Source organism: Equus asinus, chromosome 2 (genome assembly GCF_041296235.1).
Source record: "Equus asinus isolate D_3611 breed Donkey chromosome 2, EquAss-T2T_v2, whole genome shotgun sequence".
Classification (NCBI taxonomy): domain Eukaryota; kingdom Metazoa; phylum Chordata; class Mammalia; order Perissodactyla; family Equidae; genus Equus; species Equus asinus.
Window position 1 is genome coordinate 7,396,740 of NC_091791.1, and position 26,916 is coordinate 7,423,655.

Consider the following 26,916-nt stretch of genomic DNA (forward strand, 5'->3'; position numbering starts at 1 on the left):
CCTGCCTTTGGGATTATAGCATAAAGAGAGAGTATAGAAATACAAAACACAGCACGATACATCCTAAGAGGAACACAATGGCACAGAGAAATACAGTTAGCGGGTGCAGACCTTGAAGAGGAATGGGCTTGGCCATCTCTCCAAACAGACCAGCCATTGAGAATGGAGCTAGGAGTGAAGGGGAGGTTGAAACAGGCAGATACCAGAGGTGGAAGGCTTGGGGGCCACGGAGAATTTGAAGTTTATCCTAAGTGCAGTGCAAAGCGGTTGGAGGGTTTTAAGCAAGAGTAACATCTTCTCCATATACTTTTAAAGATCATTGTAGCTGCTGAGTGAATGGATTGTAGGGTCAGTAGTGAGAATGAAGACTAGTGTCTCAGAGGGCACTGCAGATGCTGGGTCCGTTGGAAGGTACCACTTCTACTGGGGCAGAGTGATGTTCTAAGTCGGAAACAAGAGTAACTAATAGGGGTCGAGCTTCAGCAGCTGGATTTGGAATGGGATCAGTTAATGAGAGAAAGAGGCAAAGAGACTGCTTCTCTCAGCCACTGAAAGTTCTCCCAAGCATCCGATCTCATCCTTCACATACTGTGACGGGCCTCAGGGGAAGTACCAGTTTTCCCCAGTGGTCAGAGTGGTGGGCATCACTTCTGCCCTGTGGCCTAACACTAGAGAAGCCACCTGATCCTAGAAGTGCAAGTGAAACGAGAGAAAGTATTTAGTCTGCAAAGGCAGCGCAAGACACTGAGGAGTTCAAAGTAAATACCAGTCCTACAAATAGATTCTCCAGGGCTGGGAGGTGCCCAGACAAAACGTTTGATGTCGTTCACCAAAAAATCTTTATTTTTTTTGTTTTAAACAGATTTATGCAACTGGTACCACAATACTACTTCAGTAATTTGCCTCCTAGTGAAAGTAAGGAGATTCTACAGCAAGTAATGGATCACCTATCAACTATCTCAGCAATGAAAAAGGAACAGAAAATGTGTGAGCAGTGCCCTGAAACTACTGAACAAAGATGCACTATACAGTGACTCTTCAGAACCTCCTACGCAAAACACGATGTGCAATAAATATCCCAAAGTCGGCCTAACACTTGGTCCACCAGAGCAACGCGCAGATATTCGACGTGAAGAAGGGTATCATACCCCAGATGGGATAGTCTGGAAAAATAACACTTTGTATATTATTTAAAAATAAAAAAATAGAAGTTTTTATTGAGTTCTTTAAATTACTACTCCATGTTTTTCTTCTTATTGGGAAAGTTTTTAATCAACCATTCATAATTTGACCAAAATTCAAAAACAAAGATATTTTGTAAATGTGTCACAGACACAGGTAACAGAACCCTACTTTTTGTAGAGGACCTTAATCTGAATAAAGTCAGAAGTTTTTCAATAATGTCCACTGAGTTTTCGGTAATTTTACAAAAACAAGCACACCACTGTCCATGGGAAATGGGTTAGATAGATAGATGTTCTTTCAGTTTATCCATGATTTCATTCATCTTATCGCCTGGAATTAACATCACAGTTCGCAAGGGCTTCATTGGTACATCATCAAAGGACCATCTGCCTCCCAGACAAGTGTCACTCTCCTCCTGCACGGAGTAGCTGAACTTCAGGATTGCCTTCTAAACCAAGTAAATAACCATAAATTAAAATTTCATACGACCTAAAAACAAAACTCATTTAATCGACAAAAAAGAACACTGTATTTGGCATATGTTTACTAAGAACAACAGCTAAAGGAAGCAAAACTCAGAATAAAATAAACTCAAATGGGACATTCAGGCAGAAGTTATAAAATGCTGACCAAATAGAGTCTTAAAACCTATGTGAGGGCTATGGATAGAAGTGCTCCATTTCTAAGAGGCCAACAAGCAGCTATGTGATAGGAACACTACTGCCTGTTTACACAGTCACGTGCCGCATGACAGCATTTCGGTCAACAACACCACAAAGACAAAATGCTGTGAGATCAGTGCCGTACAGCCTAGGTGTGTAGTAGGCTATACCATCTAGGTTTGTGTAACTACACGTTCTCACAAAATTGCTTAACGATGAACTTCTCAGATTCAGAACACCATGTCATTGAGCAACGCATGACTGTGTGCTGTTTGTAATTCTGAAGTCACTCCTTCACGATCTCATTTAATTCTCAGTCTTGTGACAGACAAGTGAAGTTAAGACATGATATCTGACAATTAATGAGAAGAACTGTCTTCACATGCTGGTCTTTCCCCACTGTCCCGCTGCTTCCTTGGCATAAAGCTGTTGTGTGAAAACAGGTAGGTCTGCATAACCATCTTACAACACCCATGCAAACTTCCGTGAAACGGTCTACCGGACGTGCTGAGGCGTAAATTTTAAAAGCTGGATTTTCCTTATTTACTTCCTGATCTACCCTCAGTGCAGTGCTTTAGTTTTTAGTGGAAGCCTCCAGGAAAATATGATCCCCTCAGAGAACCGTTTAACATTGTTAAGAGGAGGGCGCTGTGAGAAAGAAGAGTCTCTGGTGTCTGGTTGTCCATCACGGCACGAGCTACCTTTCAGGAAGGAAGTGCTGGAGATCCCACCAGTGGGATGACATTGGACTAAGGGCAGAGCAGTGTGGGAGAGCAGGGGTCCACTACGGCTTCCACACCGACTGGCTACATGACCTCAGACAATGGCTCTGAACTCCGTCAGACTCAATGTCCCCATGTGCACACCCAGGCTAATGCCTCCCTCACGGAGTGGTCTGAGAATTAGAGATCTCACAGCGAGCATATTATAAATGCCTGGTCACTATCAGCACATTCACCGCTCTCCTCCCTCCAACCCCCATCATCACCAAAAGCAGGGCTGGGGAGCCAGTGACGACCTACTAACTGCCAGGCACTGTGTCAGCTGCTAACTGCTGGGGATGTGGAGAAAACAGAGTGGCCACACTCAAAAGAGCAACATAAAATGGGAGAGCAATAAATCCTGATTATTGTCAAGAAAATCCTTATTTACAGTATCTAAACAACTAGATGAAACACGATAAACTTACCTCATAGAAGAACTCTTCCTCTGCATTTGCAAACATTAACTCGACCTTCTCTTGGTTGCTCCGCTTCTTTTTAGAATGTTTTCCTGCTTCCACGAATGTCTTGCTAATCAGTAGGTAGAAGCAGCACTTCCCACACGGCTTGTTGGTTTTGTGTGCCTCTGCCAGTTCTTTCCTACGAGGCACACACAGGTTTACCTACTGGGTCAGGTGAAATCCATCAACAAACCAGAGCAAGAGAAAACCAGAGAGGTCCCTTCACTGGGTTTTGTTGTGACATGGGCTTAACGAGTACACATTAGATCTGGACACTTCTAAAGCCATGCCTTTTATTTATGTAGTCAGTCGCACTTTTGATTGATTATGGCAGTGCTTTTTATAATAAATGGTATGATTAATCTCTCAGATTATAAATAGCAACTAACAGATGAGTCTCAAATTCACTCAACATCACTGCTCTGCCTGTGCAGAAGCTAAAAATATATAAGAATCTGGATTTTTTAACAACATTGAACTGAAACACACAAAGGCACACAGCCATAACCAATGCCATTAGAGCATGTGACTGCTACAGTCTCCAATCACTAGGGTCTGGGGCTAATTCTCAACATAGTGCAGAAATGGCATGGCAAGACATAGATACCGTAAATTCTAGAATAGTCAATGGGATGGCATGAAGCTTTAATCTTTTTCCTTCTGAAGATTATACATGACCCTGTCCATCTGGCTAAACAAGATGTAAAGAAACTCAGAACAACCCACTTCAGCTTTCCTTAATAGAGGATCAGGAGAAAGCAGATCACCCTCCTATGAAACCAAGCAAACATGAAATCCAGCTGATCAGAAAAAAGACAAAGCAAAACAAAAAACACTTATGGCACCAGAAGTACAATATGAGTGCAGCTGAGGTGTGGGGTGAGAGGGAGGATGAGAGTAAAACTAAAAAGCAATGATCTATAAAAGAAAAATGGGAAATGTAAAGGTTTCCAGACTCATTACATCACAAAATATTAAAGGGAAACCACAATGTAAGCATATGACCTCTGAGAAATAATAGTCTGTAAAGCCTAGGGGACCCGTCTGTATTTTTGTCCTCCTCTATTTCAAAGTACAGATAACACCAATTCTTAGCTCTTCTTACATTTAAAATATTTTTATAAACCTAAACTCTTGCATTAAAAAATAAAACAATGGCCCAGGCCTGGTGGCCTAGTGGTTAAGTTTGGGGTGCTCCGCTTCAGCAGCTCAGTTCAGTTCCCGGGCTTGGACCTACACTGCTCTGTTAGCAGCCATGCCGTGCTGGTGACCCAAATACTAAGGAATAGAAGAAGACTGGCATGGATGTTAGCTCAGGGCAAATCTTCCTCAGGAAAAAAAAAAGTAAAATAAAACAACAAACCCTGAGACCCAGAGACAGTATTGGGACTATGGTTCCATGAGTTATAAAACATCCCAATGAAATTTAGGAATCTTACTCAGTTTCTGTTATTGTGGTAATTGTTCAGTATTTTATTTGTTACAAAAATCCATCTGTGAAGAAGGTGAAAAACTTTAGTTAAATAGGGGGTAAAAAAATCTATTTTTATATCATTAAATCCTTAGGATTATTAAGAATATTGTCACAAATAATTAAAACTCTAAAAAGCCAATTAATAATGTATGCATCTCACAGGATGTTTCTTCCACTCTCACCACACTACACTGTTGCTTAAACCAAGGGTAGCATTCTTTCTATACCAGCATATTCCACTTAAATCACATTTCTGAATCCACTTGGGAAAAAACTACTGTTCAAAGGCATTTTCCGGAGTCTCTTACTGAAGCTGCTGGTGCATGGGCAGAGCAATCTGTGGAGGAACGTTAATGAATCTTTCACTTAGTAGAAAGCCCACAGGCTTGGTGGTGTCATTTAAAAGCTTGTCCAGCTGTTCAACCATGCTCTTTTCACAGTTCTTCTCACAGAAGCTTAGAATCAACTCTTTAATTTGTTCAGCACACTGGGTACCCTAGAAAGCAAAGAGAAGGTTTGCTTTTTATTACAGGCCATCACTTACAGGAGAAAACCTGAAGGTGACAGCTATCACTTTTTATCTTACAGGTAAGGGCAGCAGTTTCCTGCCATAGCCTTTAAAACCCTCTATGTCTTCAGCGTTGATTGCTTAAGTACTTCTCAAAAGTAACTACATCTGGTTATTTACCATCCCATGATCACTGGTAGGAGAGGCTTACAACTAACACTCAGACACATGGGAATAGCAGTTCTAGTCTATTTCATAAAGACAGATGGAAGTAACTGGAAAGTTCGTTTAAAAATTAAAGATAAAGCACAGCCTGCATCTTATTCTGAAAAGGGTAAGCAGCTGGTTTTCACTTTTTATTAGAACTCATCAGTGAGTCAATAAAAAGAGATGAATGAAAACACAAGTCAATGTCACTAAGTGCTGTCAACTTCTGGAAGCAGTGAAGCCTCAGAATATCCACAGTACACAAGGAGCAGGGACAATAGGTGCAGAGACAGCACAAACAGCTCCTGTGTCAATACCAACATCAGAACTAGTTCCTAAAAAGCCAGACGACAATTCTCTATACCACAGGAAGTAAGTAACTAACTGCGTCCAAGTTATTCCAAACAAAACAAAATAAAAACACCTGTCATATTGAAAAAATGATTATAATAAGATTTCACAAGAGCACATATCCTCATAGTTACTATCATCTGATATAAAAGGCACTTTCATCGAGTATCAAATACAAGTGGTTTTGGCCTTCAGAATAACCATTCAGATGCCACCCACTGAAACCAACCTTTCTTTCAGTTAAATTTAAAAGACTTATAAATCCAAAAATCTCATCTTCATCCACATCGTCATCGCTGTCTTCTGAAACATCCGTTTGCTATTTTAAAAAGAAAAAATAATTTTTAATTTTGTATTTTGTTGGGAAGAAGTATGATACCAGGTCTCGGGATCTAGGCCTCAATCATCTTTTCACTCTTCAATGTTAACTTTATTTCACTGTCCTTACCTTAGGAAGCATCACACACTAAATACTACGTGGCCTTGTTCATATCACTTCACCTCCCTTGAATCTGTTCCTCCTCCTACATTCCGGATGATCTCTTCCTGCTCTAAATTTCTTTATACTAGATTCTTAAGACATTTTTCTTAATTAGATTCTCAATATATTACAAATCCAGAACAGATAAAAACTCATGAAATAAACCATTTTAGTCTGTTTTCTAAACAATCTGGCTGGAGCTAGCCCTTGAGTGCTTCTCTGCAGGTCCACAATGTTGTCTCACCTAAAATTCATACACTTCCAGAGCACTAGCCAGTCCTGACCATTGGTGAAGCCGAACAATGCCTGAGTGCCACTTATTCCTACCACTTGGGCAAGAGAGAAGAAAAAAAGAGGGCAAGAAAGGGAAAGATGAATTAAGAAAACAGAACTAATGTGAAATGGCTGACTCCAACTCGAACTTCCTGGCTCTACTTTGACAGCCCATCCCCCGGAGGCCTCAATGCAACATCCACATTGTCTTCCACAGGTTGCTTGTTTGTTTGTCCAGGCTGTAAACTCCTCTCACTGCATCCCTAGCACGCAGCATGGCGCCTGGCACAATTTAAGTCTTCGGGGAATATGTGCTGAATGAATGAAATGAAACGAGGCTGCTGCTTTTCCACCGAAGCACAGCAGGGGTCCACAAGTGCCCCATCTGTCACTGGCCTTGTTCTGTGGAAAGGACTGACAAAGCTCTGCCACACCCTTCAGCACCACTGGTTCAGTGAGGGATGGTGGACAGCACCAAGGCCCCCCAGTGGCCGGGCGCTTCACGGCAGAGGGCAGAGAACAGAGTGGAACCTGCCTCTGTGGGCACAAGAAGTCAAACCAGACCAGAGATAAAGGAGGGGCCTGGGCACACTGAAGAGAGCAGAGGGAGGAAGTGGCTCCTGGACGTAAGCTCACACTGCCATTGAGGGGGACCTCGGGCAAAGGGGCTACCAGGCTTTAAAACAAAACATTTCTGCTGAACCTTGTTGTAAAAGACCATCAGTTTCTTCCTGTGGGAACAAAGAAGGGTGAGTGGCTCAGGTAAGGCCTCAAAGACCTAGTAACTAAACCTACATGCCAAGATGAGAGAAGTCTCAAACTCTACAAAAACGAGAGAATACAAAAGTAGAGAATGAGAAGGTAACTCAGGAGGGCACTAACAGTTCCAGCGAGAGGACCAAGGGCATGTATGCTGATGAAGGAGAGAGGGGAAAGAAGTACAGAAAAAAGTATAGTAGTCCCCCCCGTCCGCAATTTCACTGTCCGCAGTTTCAGTTACCCACAGTCAACCGCAGTCCAAAAATATTAAATGGAAAATTCCAGAAATAAACAATTCCTGTTTTAAATTGGGCACTGACCTGAGTAACATGATGAAATCTCACACAGCCCAGCTCTGACCTGCCCAGGACATGACTCATCCCTTTCCAACTTATCCACGCTGTATACGCCATCTCCCCGTTAGTCACTTAGTAGCCATATCAGTTACCGGCTCAACTTGGGTGGTATCACAGTGCTTGTGTTCAAGTAACCATTATTTTACTTAATAATGGCCCCAAAGTACAAGAGTAGTGATGCCGGCAATTTGGATATGCCAAAGGGAAGCCATAAAGTGCTTCGTCAGAAGGTCAGACCTCCGTTAGAAGGTCAGTAGTAGCCTAACGCTACATCAGAGTGCCTGCATCATTTACTCACTTCATCTCATCACATAGACACTGTACCATCTCACACCATCACAAGAAGGGTAAGTACAGTACAATAAGATATTAGAGAGAGACCACAATCACATAACCTTTATTATATATAGTGTTTTAACTGCTCTATTTTATTATTAGTTGTTGTTGCTATTCTCTTATTGTGCCTAATTCATAAATTAAACTTTATCATAAGTATGTATGATAAGAAAAAACACAGTATACATAAGGTTTGGCACTATCCCTGGTTTCAGGCATCCACTGGGTCTTGGAACATATCCTCTATGGATAAGGACGGGACTACTGTAATATGTAATATGTAAACCAGCCTCCAAGATCAACATTACACAGTTTCTCTGCACCTCAGAGGACCCCAAATACTGTGGCAAAACCTGTGTAGTACCAACAGACTTTAAAAGGCCAGGGGAAGAAAAAAGAACTCTCAGTGTCAAGCCCTAAGAAATCCCCAAAATGGTCACTTGGCTCACAACCAATGAGCACTCTCCAAAACACTCAACACTCCTCTCCTTGCTGGGCCCGTCAACCATCAAGGAAGTACCACACGGGGTCTGCCTCTCTGTGGGGCTGGGGTCCCAATCATATCACAGTCTCATCCACAAGCACCTGCCTTCCCAGCAAGAACCCCTCATGCTTGACCCGACTCCTGCCCCCGACTATGCCGCCCCTTACCTCTCCTGAGCTCTTCATTCAACACAATTCTTCTCAGTACCTAAGTACAGAGCAAATCCTTACATGATACTTCACCCTTCGATTGCTAGGCTCTCGACCCAACCAGGCACATGCGGTCTGCAGCTCTCTCCGCCCTTTTCCCACAGCCCTAGCGACTGCCTTCTCTAGAAGAGTCCAAATCCCCGAAGTCCCAAAGGCTCTAGCAAAAGCTCTGGGCAGGCACTCTCCCAGGGACAAGGCTCTGTCCCTGGGACACCTCTCGTGTCTCTGTGGAAGCCAAGGAAGCCACAATTGTAACTGTGGAGTTACTTGTGTAATTATCCAATTAAATGTTGAATCCCCCCGTTAGAGAATAAGGTCTTTCAAGATAAAGATGACAGCTTCTCGTCAATATCCACCAGGTCTCAGGACGCTAATCAGCCGGAGATCACATGTGTTTGATGAAAGAGCAGACAGCCTGCTCTTCCCCAGCGCTGTAATAAAAGGAAGCTACCAGAGGAGTTACTCCTCTCTTTTCTTTATATTTAGTGCCACAAGGTTACCAATGTTGTCAGAAGGTCTGAAAAGCGTCCACTGTATTCAGAACAAAGACGGTGGTGACCCTATCAGACAGTTTCAGACTTCAGTGGAGTACTGGGGGTAAAAGCCGGATCAGGGTGTTTAGGAGGAGAAAAGGTGAAGACTGTGAGTATAAACTATTTTTCCAGAATTTTGGCTTTGAAAACAAAGTGAGATGGCTGAAGTTGAGGTAGTTGAAACATTAGACTGAAATGCAGTTATTTGTTTTGTTTTTATGCTAAGCTAGATGGTAAGTGCTGGCAATAGGAAAAAGACATCAAAAGTGACACTACACATAGACAGTACTTGCCATGCGCCAGACATTGTTCTAAGCACTTTACTCTCAGCAACTCATTTCGTTCACCCACCACCCTACGAAGTAGGGACCAGCATCATCCTTGTTTTCAGAGACGGAAATGGAAATAAACTAGCTCGCTGTGACAGACTGTATTTTCCACAGGCAGCTGCACCGACATCTCCTATCCCACAATCTCTGACAAAGGGACCTAGACACTCCTCCTGTCGAGAGATGGGGTCTCTGTGCCGGCCCCTTGAACCTGCATAGCCCTTTGTGCCTGCTGATCAACGATGGAAATGACCCTGTATCATAAAATGCTCTGCACTTCCACCTAGTTCTTTTGGGCCAACCGCTCCTGGAACCCAGCCAGTGTGCAGAGAGGCCCACACTGGAGAGGAACTGAGGCCCCTGGCCCACAATCCCAGCTGGGCCCCCAACGAAGAGCCAGCACTAACTTGCTAGTCATGTGAGTGAGCCACCTTCAAAGTACATCCTCCAGACCCCACTAAGCCTCCCCAGCTAATGTAACACAGAGCAAATATGAGTTGTCCTCACTGAGCTCTGTCCAAACTGCAGAGCCAAACAGATGACTGTTGCTATTCTGAGACACTAAGCTGTGGGGCAGTTTGTTAGGCAGCAACAGACAACTCAAAGAGCCACCAGATGGTAAGCAGCAGAGGCCGGATTCACCCCAGTCCTGCTCTCTCCTCTTCCAAATGCTCCCTTCTACTGCCTTGCACGATACCACTCCACTGCACTTCCTTCTTGCTCTCCCGTCACTCCTGAGCCTCCTTTGCAGGCTCTGCCGCTTTCCTTCCTCACCCAAGTAACGCTGGTATTACCAAAGTATGTGTCCTTGCCCTCCCTGGGCAATCTCAACTACTTCTATGACTTCAATCACCACTTATCTGCTGAAAACACCCAGGTCTCCAGCTGCTGCACACTGTCTCAATCACATGTATCACAGGCAAATCAACTCAAAATGTACAAATCCAAACCCATGCTCCCCCTCCTCACCTGATCTTCCTCCATGATTGCAATCTTGATTGCTCCAGCCTAACACTTGGGAGTCATCCTTGACTCCTTCTTCCCCTCACTCTCACACCCAGTCACTAAGCCCATCATATTTCATCTCCCAATATCTTCCGAATCAGCCCACTTCTCTCCTTATCCATTGCCACTACCTGGATTACTGCACTTAATAACCCTGGATTACTAGAACGGCCTTCTAACCAGCCACCCTTCCTCCAGCAATACATCTCTCCAACTTGAACTTACGGGCTGTTTGCTATAAATGAGGAGAAGCTTAACGGGATAAAGAACTAATTTAAACAGAATAAACACAACTGTCCTTCTTACCTTAATCACACTCCCGATATGGTTCTGTTGAATTAAGAGATCTGTTAGTTCTGCAGTGTTCACAGGAGCCTTTAGGAAAAGCTAAGAGGAGAAAAAAAGATTATTTTAAATTAAAATCAAAGCATGAGTTTAAAAAAAACTTGTAATTTATATATTCAAATAAAAATAATGATATTTCAATGATTTGACCACAAAGATGACCCAGAAAGCAATCCCAAGAGGAAAGAAAAAGCCCAGGAGGATTAAAGCAGCTAAAGGCACTGAAATTTGGGAAGAGGCAGTCAGTGGTGATATACAAGGTGTCGGGGAGGAGAGGAGGAAGGACATAGAGGAAGGACACTGGTGAGCAGGATACTGGAGGCTAAAGAGGGTGGAGGACCAAAGCCATCTAACATGGGCTAAGGAACAAGCAGAAGCAGCAAGCATAGGCTTTGCAGCACCAGATGGTACCGTCACTGATATGGCTGTTATGTAAGAATTCCTCCACCTCACAAAGTTTGGATGTGAATGAGAGAAAAACAGAATAATAGTAGCTTAAGCAATAAGCAGATGAAAGGGATGGTAATTTAGGACACAATGTTAATCAGAGGAAGAGGTCTGGGATCTGAGGCACAAAAAGGGGAATTAGCCCTGGAAAAGAGGAGAAACAATTCTTCCTTCCAGGCAAGGCAGAGATAAGAATGGGAATTCTAAAACAGAAAGGATGAAATTTGACAGAGCTTGTGTTGAATGGCCTGAATTTTCTTAGAAGAGCAAATTTATGAGTAGAGTAAAAGACAATACCTGCTGCAGTAATTTCTTAATTCCATCATAATCGTTATCTGAGATGGAAAAAGCTTCAAATTCAATGTTCACTTCCTGTAAATAACACACAAAATAGGTCATCATACATAACTTTCTAAAATAATTCAGCCGTTATTTTCCACGTTACAGATTTTTCTTTTTCTTCTACCTCCATTTTTTTGGCTTTTTCTACAGAACATGCCAGAAAAAGGACAAGAAGAAGAAAATGTTACCTGCAGAATTTTAACTGTCTATGCTTCATAATAGGCAAACATTGCCAAGACTGCCATCTGCACAGATGGCAGATGACAAAGCACCTTCCTACCATTTCCTCATTTGACACAAAAGCCTGAGAAAAACAAAACACTCAGAGCGATGCAGTTTTAATGTTGAGAAAGTCTGCCCTGGATAAAATCATCACAGCAGCCACAAAGAAAAAATTACTATTGGCCTGACTGCATAAGGGTGAGCAAAGAACAAAATTACGCCCCAAGTCCCCGGAATTGCCTAGAGCTTGATTCAGCCCACGGAGCCGAGGCTGCACTGCATTCCCTGGCAAACAGTCACCGAGCACCACCACGTCCCGAGCCCCACGCCGGGCACTCGAGATGAAACGGTGAGCACAGCAGACATGAATGATCCTGACCCTCATGGACCTTATGGTTTAGTGGGGAATTAGACATTAAGGAAATATACATGGAAATAAATGTAAAGTTGCAACTATACATGCCATAAAACACAGGTGCATGGTGCTGTAACATGAAAAATGGAGGTCAGAAAATCAGGAAAGGCTTCCCTTAGAGAAGTGACACTTGAGCTGGGAACTGAGGACAAGCTAAGAGAGTTCCTGGCACAGGGAAGAGCACATACGAAGGTCCTGAGGCAGAAAGAAATATGGTGAGTACATGGGACTAAAAGGTGTGTAGCTAGGCTCCCTGATCTGTCTCTGCAAAACAACAATGACAGAACCTAAGAGGTGATGCCACTGAAATATCCCATAAAGAAATGAAAGTATTACTCCACGCCAAAAACAAAACCTTAGATGCTTTTAAATGCTACACAAGGTAAGTCCTTGAAGATCCTAAATCGTACCTTGGAAAGTGACACACTGAACTTGGGACTCTGATGAAATAGTGTACTTACACACACTTTAAGTTTTGCAGGTTCTGGAATTTGGGGTCTTGGCTAAAAGAGGCCACAGATGAAAATCAGGCCCACTTTGCATTGCCATCTGGACGTGCACACATTTAAGCACTCCTTTGGCTGTTAAACCTGCCAGGGCCTGGATAACAAGGCCAGCTTACAGACTTCAAATCCTGACTCTCTGAAGTAGGCTCAGCCAGATCACGTGAGCAGCAAAACCTGAGGGGCAGGTGCGGGGCGGTGTTCCAAACAGGATCAAACTAAACCCAACAACAAATTGTCATCATTCAGGTCTTGAATGTATTCCTTAAAAAATAAACAAATTCTTTAAATATGCTCTTCTAGTGTTTTTTCCTTGTTTAGATAGAAGCCTCAGCCCTCTGTCCCAGGCTATTATGGCACCACTACTGCAATGGATACCAAATGGATCATCTGCCCAGACCCCTTTCCCTGGGTATGGGCTCCCCATTCACACAGTTTCAGGGGCAAAGCCATCTTTGTAAAACAGAGCCCTGCCACTCACCCCCAGGTGACTTAGAATCTAGAATTAAGACTAAATATAACATCTAGCCTGCTTGCTCTTTTGAGTGAAAAAATCTCAGAAGCTGTTGGCATTTTCTATTTTCTGCTACACGGAGTAAAAATAGAAAGAAAACCAAATATTCTGAATGTAACAGAGAAAAGCAAAGCAGAGATGAAAAATGTGACGGACTTCTCAGGTTCTCTATAGCATTCCAGGCTCAGGGACCCAGTCGATTCCTGAGACCTAGTTGCATGCCTGCCCTTGGAGGTCTAAGATACCCTTGTATCCTTGCCACAAAGTCCCCTTTCTACTGAAGCTACCCTCCAAGGGTTTCTGTTAAGCACAAGCAAGTGTCCTAACCACATGACCACAAGAACCCTAACTAAACATGCCTAGTTCTTTTCTCCTCATCTTTCACTATCCCCACCTCTGTTTCTTGAAGTTCTTATAACCACGTTCTATTGCTACTCAGCTGGCTGTCTCAAAGCCAGTCACCTTGTTGTCATTTAAATCGGGCTCTTTGGGGCTTTAAATAACCATCCTCATTTCCTGCCTTACTTATACATCACCTTGTTTCAAAGAAGATCTGAGGCTGATTTTGAATTTCCAAAATAACACTGATGGATTCTACATCAGGGAAACGAGCTGTGGATGAGTGAACAATTCAGAAAGTGAAAGCTTCCTTCAAATAGACAAAGGATCAATATCCTTTTTCAGTGTGTTTTCAATATCTTACGTTTTGTACAGGGATTGCCCTAAAAGCCTTAACAATTTCTTCAGTCAACAGTAATGCATGCCAGTGGTAAACACTACAAAGAGTGTAGAGGTTAGAGAGTTAAGGCTTATTGCCCACCCCGACTCCTACTCTCCAGAGGTTATTGTCAACAGTAAATTTTTCTTTCAAGAAATTTTCAACACATATATAATCAAATACGTTTTCTGTTTCTCCTTTCTCTCACAAGGACTGCACTGCACGTGCTGTCTTCACTTAATTTGCTGCGTGTCCTTGGTTGTAAAATAGTGATAATTCCTAACTTTACAGAGTTGACATAAGCATTAGAGTTAATATAAAGTGCATGGAGGCGGGAACAGCATGTAGTATCATCACTACCAGAGGGTAAATTCTCACAGGTAGAATTACTGAATCAGGGAACATATACATTTTAAATTTTGATAGATATTGTCAAATTGCCCTCCAAAGAGACTGCACCAACTTATACTCCCACCAACAGTATATGTAAGTGCCGTACTTTCCTACATTATACCATCAATGATGGTTATCACACAAATTTTTATCCGTGGCAGTCTGATAAACTATCCATGTTAAGGCAGGAAGCACTGATTTCTATAACCCAAAGTTAGTAAAATAGCCAATTAAAAGTGTTCAAAGTGAAAAAATGGTGACACCTCATTCAAGGCAAGGGGCCAAAGTTAAGAGATGATTTGTAAAGGAAAGTTCTGTTCACTAGATGCATCTATCATACACCACCCCCTTACCCGGCCACAGTCTCAGCTCTAATCGTGCACCCCCCCTTCTCTGCATTCCTCCCAACACTCACACTCATTCTGAGTAATGTTTTATCTCTGACTTTATTTCCCATCACTCTCTTCTTACTCTGATCCAGCCATACTGGCTGCCTTTCTGTCCCACAACCACGATAACTTGGATTTTCTTATAAATGAAATGGGAAAGTTCTAAAAAGGAAAGCGAAAACAGACCTACATGTTAAAAAGATCTCTCTGGCTGCGGGTAGAGTACATATTCTGGCGCAACAAGAAAGGAAAAAGCCTTGCCACTAAAAAGTTACTACCTGTATTCCAGGCAAGAGATGATGGAGGAGTGTGGACTCTGATGGCTGCAGAATCAATGGGGAAGAGTCTGGATATTAAAGGTAAAGCTAACAGGATTTACGGAAGGACTGGCCGTGGGATGAGGATAAGGGAGGAATTAAAGTTAACTCTCAGAATTTGGGTTTGAACAACTGGTAAATTTGGGGGCCATTTACAGAAACGGCAAAGATTAGAAGCAAGGGCATGAATGACAAATTCTGCTTTGGACGTGGAAAGTCTGAGCTACCTGTCAGACAATCGGTGATTTTAAGGATCATTCTGGCCTAATCATCCATTCAACAACCATTAAGTACCTAGAATGCCAGGCACCACGGTAGCGTCGGCTGCCCCGGGGAGGAAAAAAAACAGCTTTGCTGAGATCTGAACAAGGAAGGGAACCCCTGCAGGACAAAGCAGCGCGCGGAAACGGCTCCCGGCAGAACCGAGCAGGCGGCCTTCGCGAAACCGGAGAGGGGGCTGTGAGCGGGGAAGCCCCGCGACCCAGGCGGAGGGCTGCAAGGCGGGCAGAGGATGGACTCCGCAGGCCCTCGCTGGCTACTACGGATTTAGCGCTTCGGCCGAGAACTAAAGAGAACCACCGAAAAAGTACTGCGGCGGGTTTTCTTGGGCGGGTGGGAGGCGGCCGACCCGGCCCGGCTAGTACTTTTGAAAATAACTTCTGCGGCTGCAGCGTGGAGAAGACCGAAGTGGCACCTCAGGCGGAACCTTTTATCACCTCCAGTTTCTGCTCGCAGACCCTCAGGAGCAGGGAAGTCGCCGCTCCAAGCAGCTCACACGTTCCCCGGGCTCCGGTTGCCAAAAAGCTTTTTCCCACATATAAACCAAACTGAGGTCGCGTGTGCTCCTCACCTCGTCGACAATCTCGTCTTCATCCTCTTCTTCCTCACTGTCTTCGTCGTCTTCGTCCTCATCCTCGACCTCATCTTCCTCTTCTGCCTGCTCCCGCGGGACCAAGACACCACCGCAAACAGCACGCCGCTTGGGCCTGGACGCCATGTCTCCGTTCTCAGCGCGCCTGCGCAACGTCTACCCGCCCGCCCTTCCGGGCCCACCCACGCAAGGCGAGGGGGTGAGAGACCACAAAGAAACTCGGCGCTGAGTCAGCATCAACTCCAAAACCCCTGATGGATTCCCAGGTCGTGATCTCTCAGAGTCAGGTCCAGTCTGGGATCCTATCTTGGCCTTTCCTTCCTCCCTCCATCCTCCCTCACTCCTTCCAAGGCTCCCCCTCCCCTTCGCGCAGTGGTTCGACCCATCTCGGCTCGTTCTCACGGGGCCTGAATGCTTGTGCGCATGCGCGAGCTCCAAGTGTGAGTCCTGAGGGCTCTGCGACCCTCACTTGTAGTGCTGGTCCGCAGGGCCTCGCGCGAGTCGTCGCCATGGCAGCTCAGGCCACGTGGTGAGGGGGCCGCCCACCCGGCTCGTTCAGTGCTCTGGCGGCTTCACAGCCTCGGCCTTGAGACCGCGAGATACCGCCCCCCTGGGGGCCTGCCGAGCGCCGGGCGCTGTGCCGGGCAGGGCCCCAGCTCCCAGCCCCTTCGCGCGTCAGCGGCAGGGCGAGGTAGGTGTCGCCGCCCACGGGACCGACGAAGACAGGGAGGCCGCGGTCGGCGCCGAATGGAAGGCCTCCGGAGCCTTTCAGATACCCCCACGCCAGGCTCTGACCGAGCCTGCGGGCGTCCCCAGTGTACATTCGGTGGCACTGCCTTGTCAGTGATGGAATGAATCCGATCCGGATCCCTGACCCTAGCCGACCCTCTTTGTGCGCAGTTCTCCACCTGAAAGTTCTTTAAAATCCGGGATCAACCTTCAATGCTTCAAGGCCGATGGGAAAATCTGAATTACAGACCAGGGCCTATTTTGAGAGAATAGAGTGGAGGGGTCTGTGCTAAGCTTGAGTGTGTACCAGGCAGCTGCAGTCAGTTGTGACCAAGTGGAAATGCCAGCCCAGGGTTGTCAGTTCTTGCATTTCAAGAGAACCTGGAGTTTGACAAGAAATATCTTGATTTTTAAAACTTGTGCCAAATAAAATTCAACTACCAGTCAGGTGTATCCCACAGACTACCAGATTGCAGCCCGTTGTAAAGACTTATTTGGAAAGAAAGTCATTAATTACAGAAAACACCTTTCTGAGAACAAGATCTATGGTTTTCCATTTTTTTCTCTGTAAAATGAGGAAAGTGGGTTGGAAAGTGCGTTTCTAAAAGTGGAGTCAGCTGCTCCTAGTAGTGAGGTGCCCCCCCCCCCCAGAGTTTTAAGCAGAAGCTGATAACCTCTTAGTGATCCTTCAGCAGCAGGAAGTGGAGTCAGGATAACTTAAGGGTCCCCAGAGTCCCCATGGTTGTGTTCTGAGAGCTCCATCTTTCCTGAGAGTCTCTGTAGTCGGCTGCAGCATGGATATTAATATTCTCACCCATTAGGGCTCCACATCTGACGGGGTAGCTTAAAAAGGCCCCTTTGGGTCCCACAACTATGCAGAAACATCTTCCAGTCATTACAAGAAGGGAAGCTGTGAAAAAGATATCAAAAGGCTAAGATTAGAAAAAAAGACTTAGAAGGCACGGTACCAACATAGAGAGTTGCACCAAGACATCATGGGTAATTGTTTCCCTGTTTCTTTATACTTTTTGTGTGGTAAAATACACATAACAAAATTTACCATTTTAATCGTTTTTTTTTTCCTTCGTGAGGAAGTGTCACTCTGAGCTAACATCTATTGCCGATCTTCCTCTTCTTTTGCTTGAAGAAGATCATCCCTGAGCTAACATCTGTGCCAGTCTTCCTCTGTTTTGTATGGGGGTCGCCACCGCACCATGGCTTGACAGTGGTGTGGGTCCATGCCTGGGATCCAAACCCACAAACCTGGGCCACCAAAATGGAATATGTCGGCCTTCACCACTAAGCTGTGGGGCTAACCCCCATTTTGGTCATTTCTAAGTGTGCGTGCGGTTTAGTGACATCAAGTACATCCACATTATTGTGCAACCATCACCACCATCCATCTCCAAAATTTTTCGGTATCGCAAAACTGAAACTCTGTATCCATTAAACAGTAACTCCCCCATGGCATCCATTAAACAGTAACTCCCCATTCCCCGCTCTTCCAGCCTCTGGACACTACCAGTCTACTTTCTGTATGAAATTGGCTATCCTAGGTACCTCATATAAGTGGAATCATAGAGTATTTGTCCTTTTGTGACTGGCGTATTTCACTTAGCGTAAAGTCTTGAGGGTTCATCCATCTTGTATGTGTCTCAGAATTTCCTTCCTTTTAAAGGCTGAATAATATTCCATTTTATGTATATACCACATTTTGTTTATCCATTTATCCACGGACAGACAGTTGAGTTGCTTCCACCTTTTCACTATTGTGAATAATGCTGCCATGAGCATGGGTGCACAAATATCTGTTCAAGTCCCTGCTTTCAATTCTTTTGAGTACATATCCAGAAGTGGAATTGCTGGATCATATGGTGATTCTATTTTAATTTCTTGACGAACTATACTTTTTTGTAGTTTTCAAATTTTCCATTTCTTTGATGATAAGAAATAAGCTTTGATAAGAGAAGATGGGGGGAACTTTACTTTGTGCCCTCAGATTGGTTCCCAGTGTGGACTCAAGATCAGAGTGTGAACTAGAGTAGCAGACGTGAATAAATAGACTGCCTGTGGTTTTGTCATTCAAGGAAATACAGCACCAACCCCAGGGAACTGAACTCACTCAGGGACTAGATTGCTCAGTCTTCACCCTTAGCTCAGAATTTATCTTAAGGGAGCAGAGAGGTAGTAGCAAGTGCTTAGGAGAATGGACGTTGGCTTCAGACCTGGATTAAATTCCATCTCTGCCACTTACCATATATGCTCTGTGACCTTGAGCAAGTGACTCAGACCTCTTAGAGCTTTGGTTTCCTCTTCTGTAAAATAAGGACAATACCTTCACTGTAGGTTTAAGTAAGGATTGAGGTCTTGCATGTAAAATGCTTAGCCTCGTCAGTGACACAGAGTAAGTCCTTAAGGAAAGAGCAGCTGTTGTCATTGCTGATACTCAGAGCATCAGGACACAGAAAGTGTGGGTTTGAGACATGGTTCTTTCTTACCAGCAAAGTGGCCTTAATCAAGTCAGTTCCCTGTTTCTTTAAGGAAAAGGGATCGTTTCCCCTGCTCCAAAGATGCTAAAGTGTAAATCTAAAGTCTTGTTTTCTCACAGTGTGAACGAGTATTTCCTGAGCATCTATTATGGGGAAGAAAGTGCCCAGAAAAGCTGCGGTGGTTCAGAGGACCCAGCCGGTGTCACAGATGCAGGAATGGAGACCAAGGGAAGAGCAGCCTAGATAAGAGGCCAGGCCTTGGCCCTCCAATGCAAGCACCTTCCACTTCACCACACCTTTTCTCGAAATCCAAAATGGCTCACATACAATTCTTGGTGCTTTAAGCCTAAGGATACTGCTGCCTGTCTCCTGTTCCTGCCTTCCTCCTCTTCTTGCTGCAGTGCAGGTAACAGGAGTTTCCTGGAGCAGGGAGCTTTCAACTTGGTCACGGAAGTGCAGGGAGAAAAGAATCCCCCTGTGGGCATGATCTATTTCCACCACACCTATGGCTTCAACTCCAGTGAGGCTGTTTTAGTGTCCCAGGGCTGCCGTAACAAAGTACCACAAACTGAGTGATACACAGCAGAAATTCATTGTCTCCCAGTTCTGGAAGCTAGAATTCTAAGATCAAGGTGTCGGCAGGGCTGTTTCCTTCTGAGGGCTGTGAGACAGAATCTGTTCGTGCCTCTCCCCTGGCTTCCGGTGGTCTTACCAGCGATCTTGGCATGCCTTGGCTAGTAGATGCGTCACTCTGATCTCTGCCTTCATCTTCACGTGGTGTTTTCCGTGTGTGTGTCCAAATTTTCCGTTTTTATAAGGACACCAGTCATATTGGATTAGGGCCCACCCTAATGACCTCACTTTAACTTGGCTGTATCTGCAAAGACTCTATTTCCAAATAAGGTCACATTCTGAGGTACTGGGGGTTAAGACTTCAACATATAAATTTTGGCTTCCATCTGACAGAGGCCAAGTGCAGGGATTTGTTATTTTACTGCTTGTTCTTCATAGCAAGTGATCGGATGATTGGTATTTGAACTTCTGGACAACTAAAGGAGTTCTGTGCGGAGATGGACACTGGATGGAGCCACGTATGGCTGAGAAGGGGTCTGTGCACTTTTTGTGAACCCTCGCCTGCCCCAGTCCCTAGAGTACTCTGGGCTCTAGTCAATGAAAGCATCTCAGCTGCCTTTGCCCAACTTCAGCCTGTTCAGCATGAATCTGATGCTTTAGTTAATCCAACCAGACTTTCAATTACAAAGTAGCTGGAATATGCATATTTCACCCTAAATCATCTCCTACCCCAGCAGAATATGAATTCTGCATCAGAGGAGCCCCAGGCCCAGAGGCAAACTTTTTAAGCCTTTCTTCTGAACCCTGGTGGTTTGTGGTGGGAAGTACTTTGTGTCTCTCTCACCCCTTAGCTCACAGTTCTGTGGTGGTCAGTCTTCCCCGCATCAGCCTTGGAGCTCCTTGAGGGTGGACACTAAGTCTTACTTGTCCCTTGCCCAGCATCACACAGAAGAGGCTGAGTGTTTCTTGGGTAAAGACAGCAATACAGCAGAGCCCCTTACCTGCCTAACTGAGAGCCAGCTTGTCCTCTCTTAGTTCTCCTTGTTGCTAAAATTCAGGAGCTTCTGTAAGGTGGGCAAGGCAGAACAAGGTGCACCAGGAACTCCAAGGAGTAAGTTGTGCCAAAGGGCTGTGCTTAGTTGCTCCCCAAATGCATTGCATGGCCTTCTTCTCTGACTTGCTAATGATCTGGAACTTGCCTCTCTGCCTGCTCTGGCTCTACTATCTCCCATATGTGGGGAGGGGGGTTGGGCAGCAGGGCAGACACAGCTCTGGCACCTCTCCTGATCCCACTGCCTGCCTCCAGTTACAGCCTTATTTCTCTCTTCGTCTTCGTAGCAAAAGTAAGTTATGTACACTTACCGTCCCTAGATCTTTACATCCAGTTTGTTGTGTAACTCACTCTGTAAGGAACTGAATTGTGTCCCCCAAAATCCATAGGTTGAAGCCCTAACTGCCAATGTGACTATATTTGGAGACAGGGCCTTTAAACAAGTGATGAGGTTAAATGAGGTCATAAGGGTGAGGCCCTAATCCAATAGGACTGATGTCCTTATAAGAGGAGGAAGAGACACCAGGGATCTCTCTGTGAACACAGCAAGAAGGTGGCATCTATAAGCCAGGAAGAAGCGCCTTACCAGGATCCAACTCTGACAACACCTTGACTTCCAGTCTCCAGGACTGTGAGAAAAGACATGTTGTTTAAGCTCCCCAGTCTGTAGTATTGTTATGGCAGCCCAAGCAGACTAAGACACACTCCAGTCTGTCTTCCTTCTCCTTTGCCAGGGTCTCCTCTACCCTCTGCCCCTGACGTGCTCTGACATTGTGTGAGTACTTTAGGGCCCTGTCCTGGGCCCTCTTCTTTTCTCTCCACAATCTCACTGGGTCCTAGGACTTTAATTACCATCTGTACACTGACAACTCCCAAATCTTTGTCCTTTGACCTGACTCCTCCCTGAAGCCAAATTGTGTAATGATTTTTCCATTGGATGTACGATGCCAATACTCTCCAACTTTTTTAACATTATGACACACCTAGGAAATGATAATATTCACACAGTGCATTGCAGTAAATAGATGGGGGTTTATAATTTACAGCTAAAGGCAGCCAACCCTGGCTGGAGTGGGTGGGTGAGAATGGCAATGTGGTTCTGGCTGGGCCCTACCCTACTGCCCCGAGGGCTGAGAGGCTCAAGACTTCAGGCACACCTGTAAACCTATTCATAGTACACAGATGGGCTGGGGCACGTTGTTGGAGAATAGGCATTCTCAAATATAGTATGTCCAACGTGAACCTTTTGTCCCCACTCCCATTCTCCCTCTCCTGACACACCTCCCATTCTTCCAGTTGTTCGGGTTACAAACCTTGAGGTCATCCTTGACTCTCTCTACCCTGTGTCCAGTCCAGATGAATGCTGTTGGCTCCACTTTCCTAATATATCCAAGTGCAATCACTTTTCCCCACTTCACCCACCAGTCTAGTCCAACCCCATATCATCTCTTATTCACACTGTTCGAGTCACCTCCCTGTCTTTGCTCCTTTCTACCTTCAGTCTTTTCTCCACACAGCTGCAAGTGCTCCTACTAAAATATAAGTTAGAGCACGCCACTCTGCTCATAATCCTCCAGTGGTATCCCATCTCATCCAGGTGAACGGCTTAAACCTTTCAGTGGATTCCCATTTCTCATGGAATCCAAAATCCAGCTTGTCCTTTCCACTTGAGCCACACCTACCCTTCTCTCCCGGGGACACCCCAGTCCCCTTTCTGACACTTGAACATTTCTCCATATGGCTGTTGTCACTCAGATCTCAACTCAGGTGTCACTCCTTCATTTCTCCTTACAGTTATTGTCACAGATCTCAACTCAGATGTCATCTTCTCAGAGAGGTGCCCCTGGAGAGGTAACTAGCTGTCAGCACCCCAGTCACCTCTACCACATCACCTCATGGCACTCAGTAGTGCTTGAACTTGTACCTCCTCATTCCCCCAATGAATAGTGCAGACTTAATCTCCCTGAGGGACATTCTGGGTGTCACTGCCTGAGAACTCGATAGAAACACTTTTGTGGTAGATTGGCACCTGGTATTTGAAAGCAATACTAACATAGCCTTTGAAAACATGGGTATCTGTATCCCAGAGCCTGGAACCATGGCAGGGACGTGGTAGGGCTGAGGTCTGTGGCCGCAGGATTGCCTGTTTCCAACAGCAAGGACCACCTTTTAATCCCCACAATGGTTGCTTGCTTTGTGTGCCCCAGAAAGTTTTATGCTTTAGCAGAAAATGCCGTTTTACCTGCCAGTCAGTGACATACTAGATTCCTGGAGCTCCCAGATTGGAAGGTGTATCAGTCAGGGTTCAAGTAGAGAAACAGAATCAATAGGTGGAATTTCTTCCTCAGGGAAGCCTCGGTTCTGCTTCTAGAGCCTTCCCAGCAGCTGAGTCAGGCCCACCCGGCTTATCTAGGCTACTCTCTTACTGAAAGCCAGCTGACCCAAATACCTTCACAGCAACACCTAGACTGGCATTTGTGAGTAACTGGGGACTGTAGCCTAGCCAGGCTGACACATAAGAGCGACTGTTGCAGAAAGATAGATTCCTAATTTCTGTGTGAAACACGTTCCGAGTCACTTCAGGAAACGGTGGAAATGATACTGCTCATTTCCCCAAATCCCCAGTCTCTGTAGCTAACAGCTTGACAGCAGCAATAATTAGAACTTGATTTCATAATTATTATTTGTTCACCCAGGTTTGGTTGCTTAGATTCAAAGCAATTCATTTAGAACCAAACTTTCCTAAGACAAACCATAGATACCATGTTCCACAAATATATTCTGTAATAACTTATAAGTAATGGCTCCCAGAGTTAACACATTTCTGCTTCAAACAGTATACTCTGTTTGACTATTATCAACCACTGTATAGTATTTATTAAGTAACACACTGGTAGGTTTAATGGTACTCATAGGATGATAATCTGCATTTCAAGCAGAGTTTATTCTGCAGTTCTTCCACAGCATTTATTTTGAGGCCTTTGGGATAGTTATAATGTGCTTTTCCGCCCTTGATACAAAAGGAATTTAATGTTTATTGTAAAAAATTTGTGGCTAATACAGAAAGAGGCAAAGAAGAAAATAATCACTCTAGCCTACCACCCAGAAATAATTACTATTAGTATTTAATGCATATTCCTTCATGTATATGTATATGTAAAATCTATAAAGTCATACTATTTATGTGATTGTGATTCCTGCCTTTCTTAATGTTTTGTGATTAAATCCATTTGATTAGTTATTAATGAATATTTAATAATTTCATATAACTATACCATGATTTATTTAATCATTCTCTCATTGTTGGACATTGACACTGTTTCCAAGTATTTTCAATTATAAAAAATACCAGAATACAAACTTGCAACTAGTAAATGAATAAGTTCTGGAGATCTAATGCACAACATAGTGATTATAGTCAACAATACTGTATTATAATTTTCGAAGCTGCTAAGAGACTAGATCTTAATTGTTCTCACCAAAAAAAAGACATGATAATTATGTGACACCATAGAGGTGTTATCTGATGCTACTGCAGTAGTCATATTGCAATATATAAATGTATCAGATTGACACATTGTATGCCTAAAACTCACAAAATGTTGTATGTCAGTTATACCTTAGTAATAAAAAAAATACGAGTACCAGGATGAACATCTTATGTTAATCTTTGCACACATTTATGAGTATTGCCTTAGTATTTATTCTTAGAAGTAAAATTATAGGAAGAAAGGGTATGAAGTACATAAGACTTTTGATACATATCAACAAATTGTTTTCCAGGTTGTTAGAAAATTTTTGATTGTCTCATGATACTTGACAGCATTTATAAAACATCATTTGAGGAGTAAAAGAGTCAATATAATTATTTCCTAAAGAGCTTATTAGCTACTTAGTGTATTTATCTTGAAATAGAAGTAATAATTTTTTTATTTGCTTAAAAAATAAGATGCCCATTTCTCTATTTGTTGTTGGTACAACCCAGAAGTTGCATCACGTCTCTTCCATGAGCCTTAAATGTTTGGCTAGGACACTGGCTTTCCCTGACTACTTTCATCTGCCTTTCCAAGTGATACCAAGTGCCAGCATGCTGTCCCTTGGCCTTATCAGCGACAGGGTCTTCAGGAGCCCATAAACGCTAAGTCATTGTGTGCAAGGGATAGGCCGTATCAGCCTGCAGTTGATTACCTTCTTCTCCGTGCTCCTCCCATCCCATCTGACATTGTGCAGGAAGAGTCTTTGAGACCTAATGAAGATCTCTTTCCCTGCTCTGTCACAGCACCCTTAAGGACTGCCAGGCAATAATGAAGGTTCTTTTACTGAAGGACCCTAAGGAGGACGACCGTGGCCAGGACCCGTACATCAGGGTAAGTGCCTGGGGCTCCCGGACTGTAAAGCACAGGGCTGCTTACTAACAAAGTGAGGGGAAGGGGATCTGCTGAAACTGAGGAACGGCAGAGTAAGTTGTGAATGTGACCCTTCCGTTATTTTCCAAACAACCCTGGCCAATCCGGAACTATATTCTTTTATTTGCAGGAATTAGGATTATATGGATTTGAAGCCACTTTGATCCCTGTTTTATCATTTGAGTTTTTGTCTCTTCCCAGTTTCTCAGAGAAGGTAAGGTCTGTCCGTGTCTGAGCACAATAATTTCTGAGTGAGACACATTTGATTTCTGTAGAATTCTTGCCAACTCAAGCCAGAAGTAAAACCCCTCATTTTACTACGAAACTTCAAAACAAGGGCTGCACAGCCTCACCTGGCTCCAGGAGATGGCTGCCTCTACCGGCTCCTCCAGAAGGCACCCCGACTTGGAGGTGGGGTCTGTGAGGAGGCCCAGGAGACCAGGTTGTGGTGAGGGCCCAAACCTGCCCGCTCTCAGCAGCTCAGACCCTTTCACATTCATCCTCTCACTTAATCCACCCGCTGCCCTGACCACGCCAGAACCGCAGCACAGGTGTTATTTTTTCCCTTTTAGCAATTGAGGCCCCAGGTTGGGCTACTCAGCCGAGGCCTCCAGCAAATAAGAGGCAGTATTAGGACTCAAGACCAGGACTTCTTCTCACAGCTTCAGTTCTGCTGCCAGGTGTGGGGGTGATAGATGTTGCTGGAGACAATCCCAATAAAGCCTTCCAGATGTTTCAGAGTAAAGATTCAGGGCCTACGCCACCCCCATCCGTATGCACTCAGTCACTGGAGCAGAGCTGCCTTGAGGTGTCTTCCCTGGAGCTCCTTTCTGGGCACATGGGCCAGGAGCCAGGGTGGCTTCATGGCTCTGGGTGTCCAGCCCTGCTCACGGGGCTCCATGGCCTCTGTGTACATCGGAACCCTGCCTATCGCTCTTAAAGGAAGGCCTTCCTGTTTGCTCCTCTCGGTTTGAGCTGACTATTGGGTTATTCATTCAATAATTTACTCGACAAACATTGGTTTGGCATCTATTGTGTTCCCATGCACGGCGTTTGCATGGTGAGGGAACTGTGTAAGGGGGGCCCAAATTGGCACTCTCTTCTATAAATTGCTTTAAAAGGGAATCAGAGAGCTCATCATTTGAGATCATTTCTAGGACCTCGTGGTCAGAACTGAGCTCTCTCCGTAAAGCTCCATTATGTAGCAAGTGAGTCAGAGCTCGGCTGGGGAATCGTAGAGGCATGTGCGTGAGTCCTGGCTCTGCTGCTCACCTTGGGCAGGTTCCTTAGCCTCTCCAAGCCTCTGTCTTAATCTATGAGATGAGAACAGTTCCACCCATCTCACAGGGGCCTTTTGCAGATTCAGTGAAGGAGTATGTATAAAACAGCCCAGCGCCTGGCTCAGAATAAATGTTCAGTAGATTTTATCACCATTGTAATCTTTGAAAATCAGGGCTTCAGCATGGATATCGCCCCTTGAAAATTCCAGTTTTATTCCAGATGCAGGTCAAGCCTACCCTCCTGCCTACACCCCACCAAGCCCACACTGCCCCTCCCTGCTCCAGTTATACCCACCACCCTACACTGCGCTTGCCTGTCTCTCCCTTAGACTGTAATGCTATGAATAATGAACTCTCCTGCCCATCCTCAAGGGCCTAGAATAGTTCCAGGCACATGGTAAGCTCTCGATAAGTGTTGAGTGGATGGATGGATGGGTGGATGGACAGATGGATGGGTGGGTGGAAGGAATTAGTTTGCCTACTACTCTCATAAAGCATTGGGATTCTGGGAAATGTTGAACTCAACCGTCATATAATA

At 44.6% G+C, this 26,916-nt stretch overlaps 3 protein-coding genes across 13 annotated transcripts in view; 2 read left to right on the forward strand and 1 right to left on the reverse strand.

Annotated features, from left to right (window-relative positions):
* Positions 1 to 1,234, forward strand: part of DHX32 (DEAH-box helicase 32 (putative)) — a 58,317-nt gene extending 57,083 nt beyond the window's left edge. For all 7 annotated transcript variants that reach the window (XM_014832042.3, XM_044748828.2, XM_070481106.1 and 4 more), the window contains one exon: positions 863 to 1,234. In XM_014832042.3, the coding sequence (XP_014687528.1) occupies positions 863 to 1,034 (172 nt within the window). In that variant the 3' untranslated portion in view covers positions 1,035 to 1,234. The remainder of the gene's footprint in view (positions 1 to 862) is intronic.
* On the reverse strand, positions 826 to 16,050 carry BCCIP (BRCA2 and CDKN1A interacting protein). Of its 2 annotated transcripts, XM_014832047.3 has the most exons (7): positions 15,830 to 16,050; positions 11,464 to 11,538; positions 10,681 to 10,761; positions 5,839 to 5,928; positions 4,852 to 5,039; positions 3,037 to 3,208; positions 826 to 1,633 (listed from the first exon to the last, which is right to left on the reverse strand). In XM_014832047.3, the coding sequence occupies exons 1-7, from the start codon at positions 15,974 to 15,976 to the stop codon at positions 1,463 to 1,465; spliced, it is 924 nt and encodes a 307-aa protein (XP_014687533.1). In that variant the 5' UTR covers positions 15,977 to 16,050; the 3' UTR covers positions 826 to 1,462. The 2 variants fall into 2 exon arrangements, with proteins under 2 accessions (XP_014687533.1, XP_070337269.1); XM_070481168.1 differs by lacking the exon at positions 11,464 to 11,538 and having other exon boundaries at positions 15,830 to 16,020.
* Positions 16,051 to 16,252: 202 nt separating this feature from the next.
* UROS (uroporphyrinogen III synthase) overlaps positions 16,253 to 26,916 on the forward strand; it is a 41,619-nt gene continuing 30,955 nt past the window's right edge. The window contains exons 1-4 of one of the 4 annotated variants that reach the window (XM_014832051.3): positions 16,260 to 16,541; positions 19,188 to 19,474; positions 24,972 to 25,059; positions 25,229 to 25,312. In XM_014832051.3, the coding sequence (XP_014687537.1) occupies positions 24,997 to 25,059; positions 25,229 to 25,312 (147 nt within the window). In that variant the 5' untranslated portion in view covers positions 16,260 to 16,541; positions 19,188 to 19,474; positions 24,972 to 24,996. Of the gene's footprint in view, positions 16,542 to 19,187; positions 19,475 to 24,971; positions 25,060 to 25,228; positions 25,313 to 26,916 lie in introns of all 4 variants that reach the window. The other 3 variants (XM_044748875.2, XM_014832049.3, XM_014832052.3) reach the window with 3 other exon arrangements.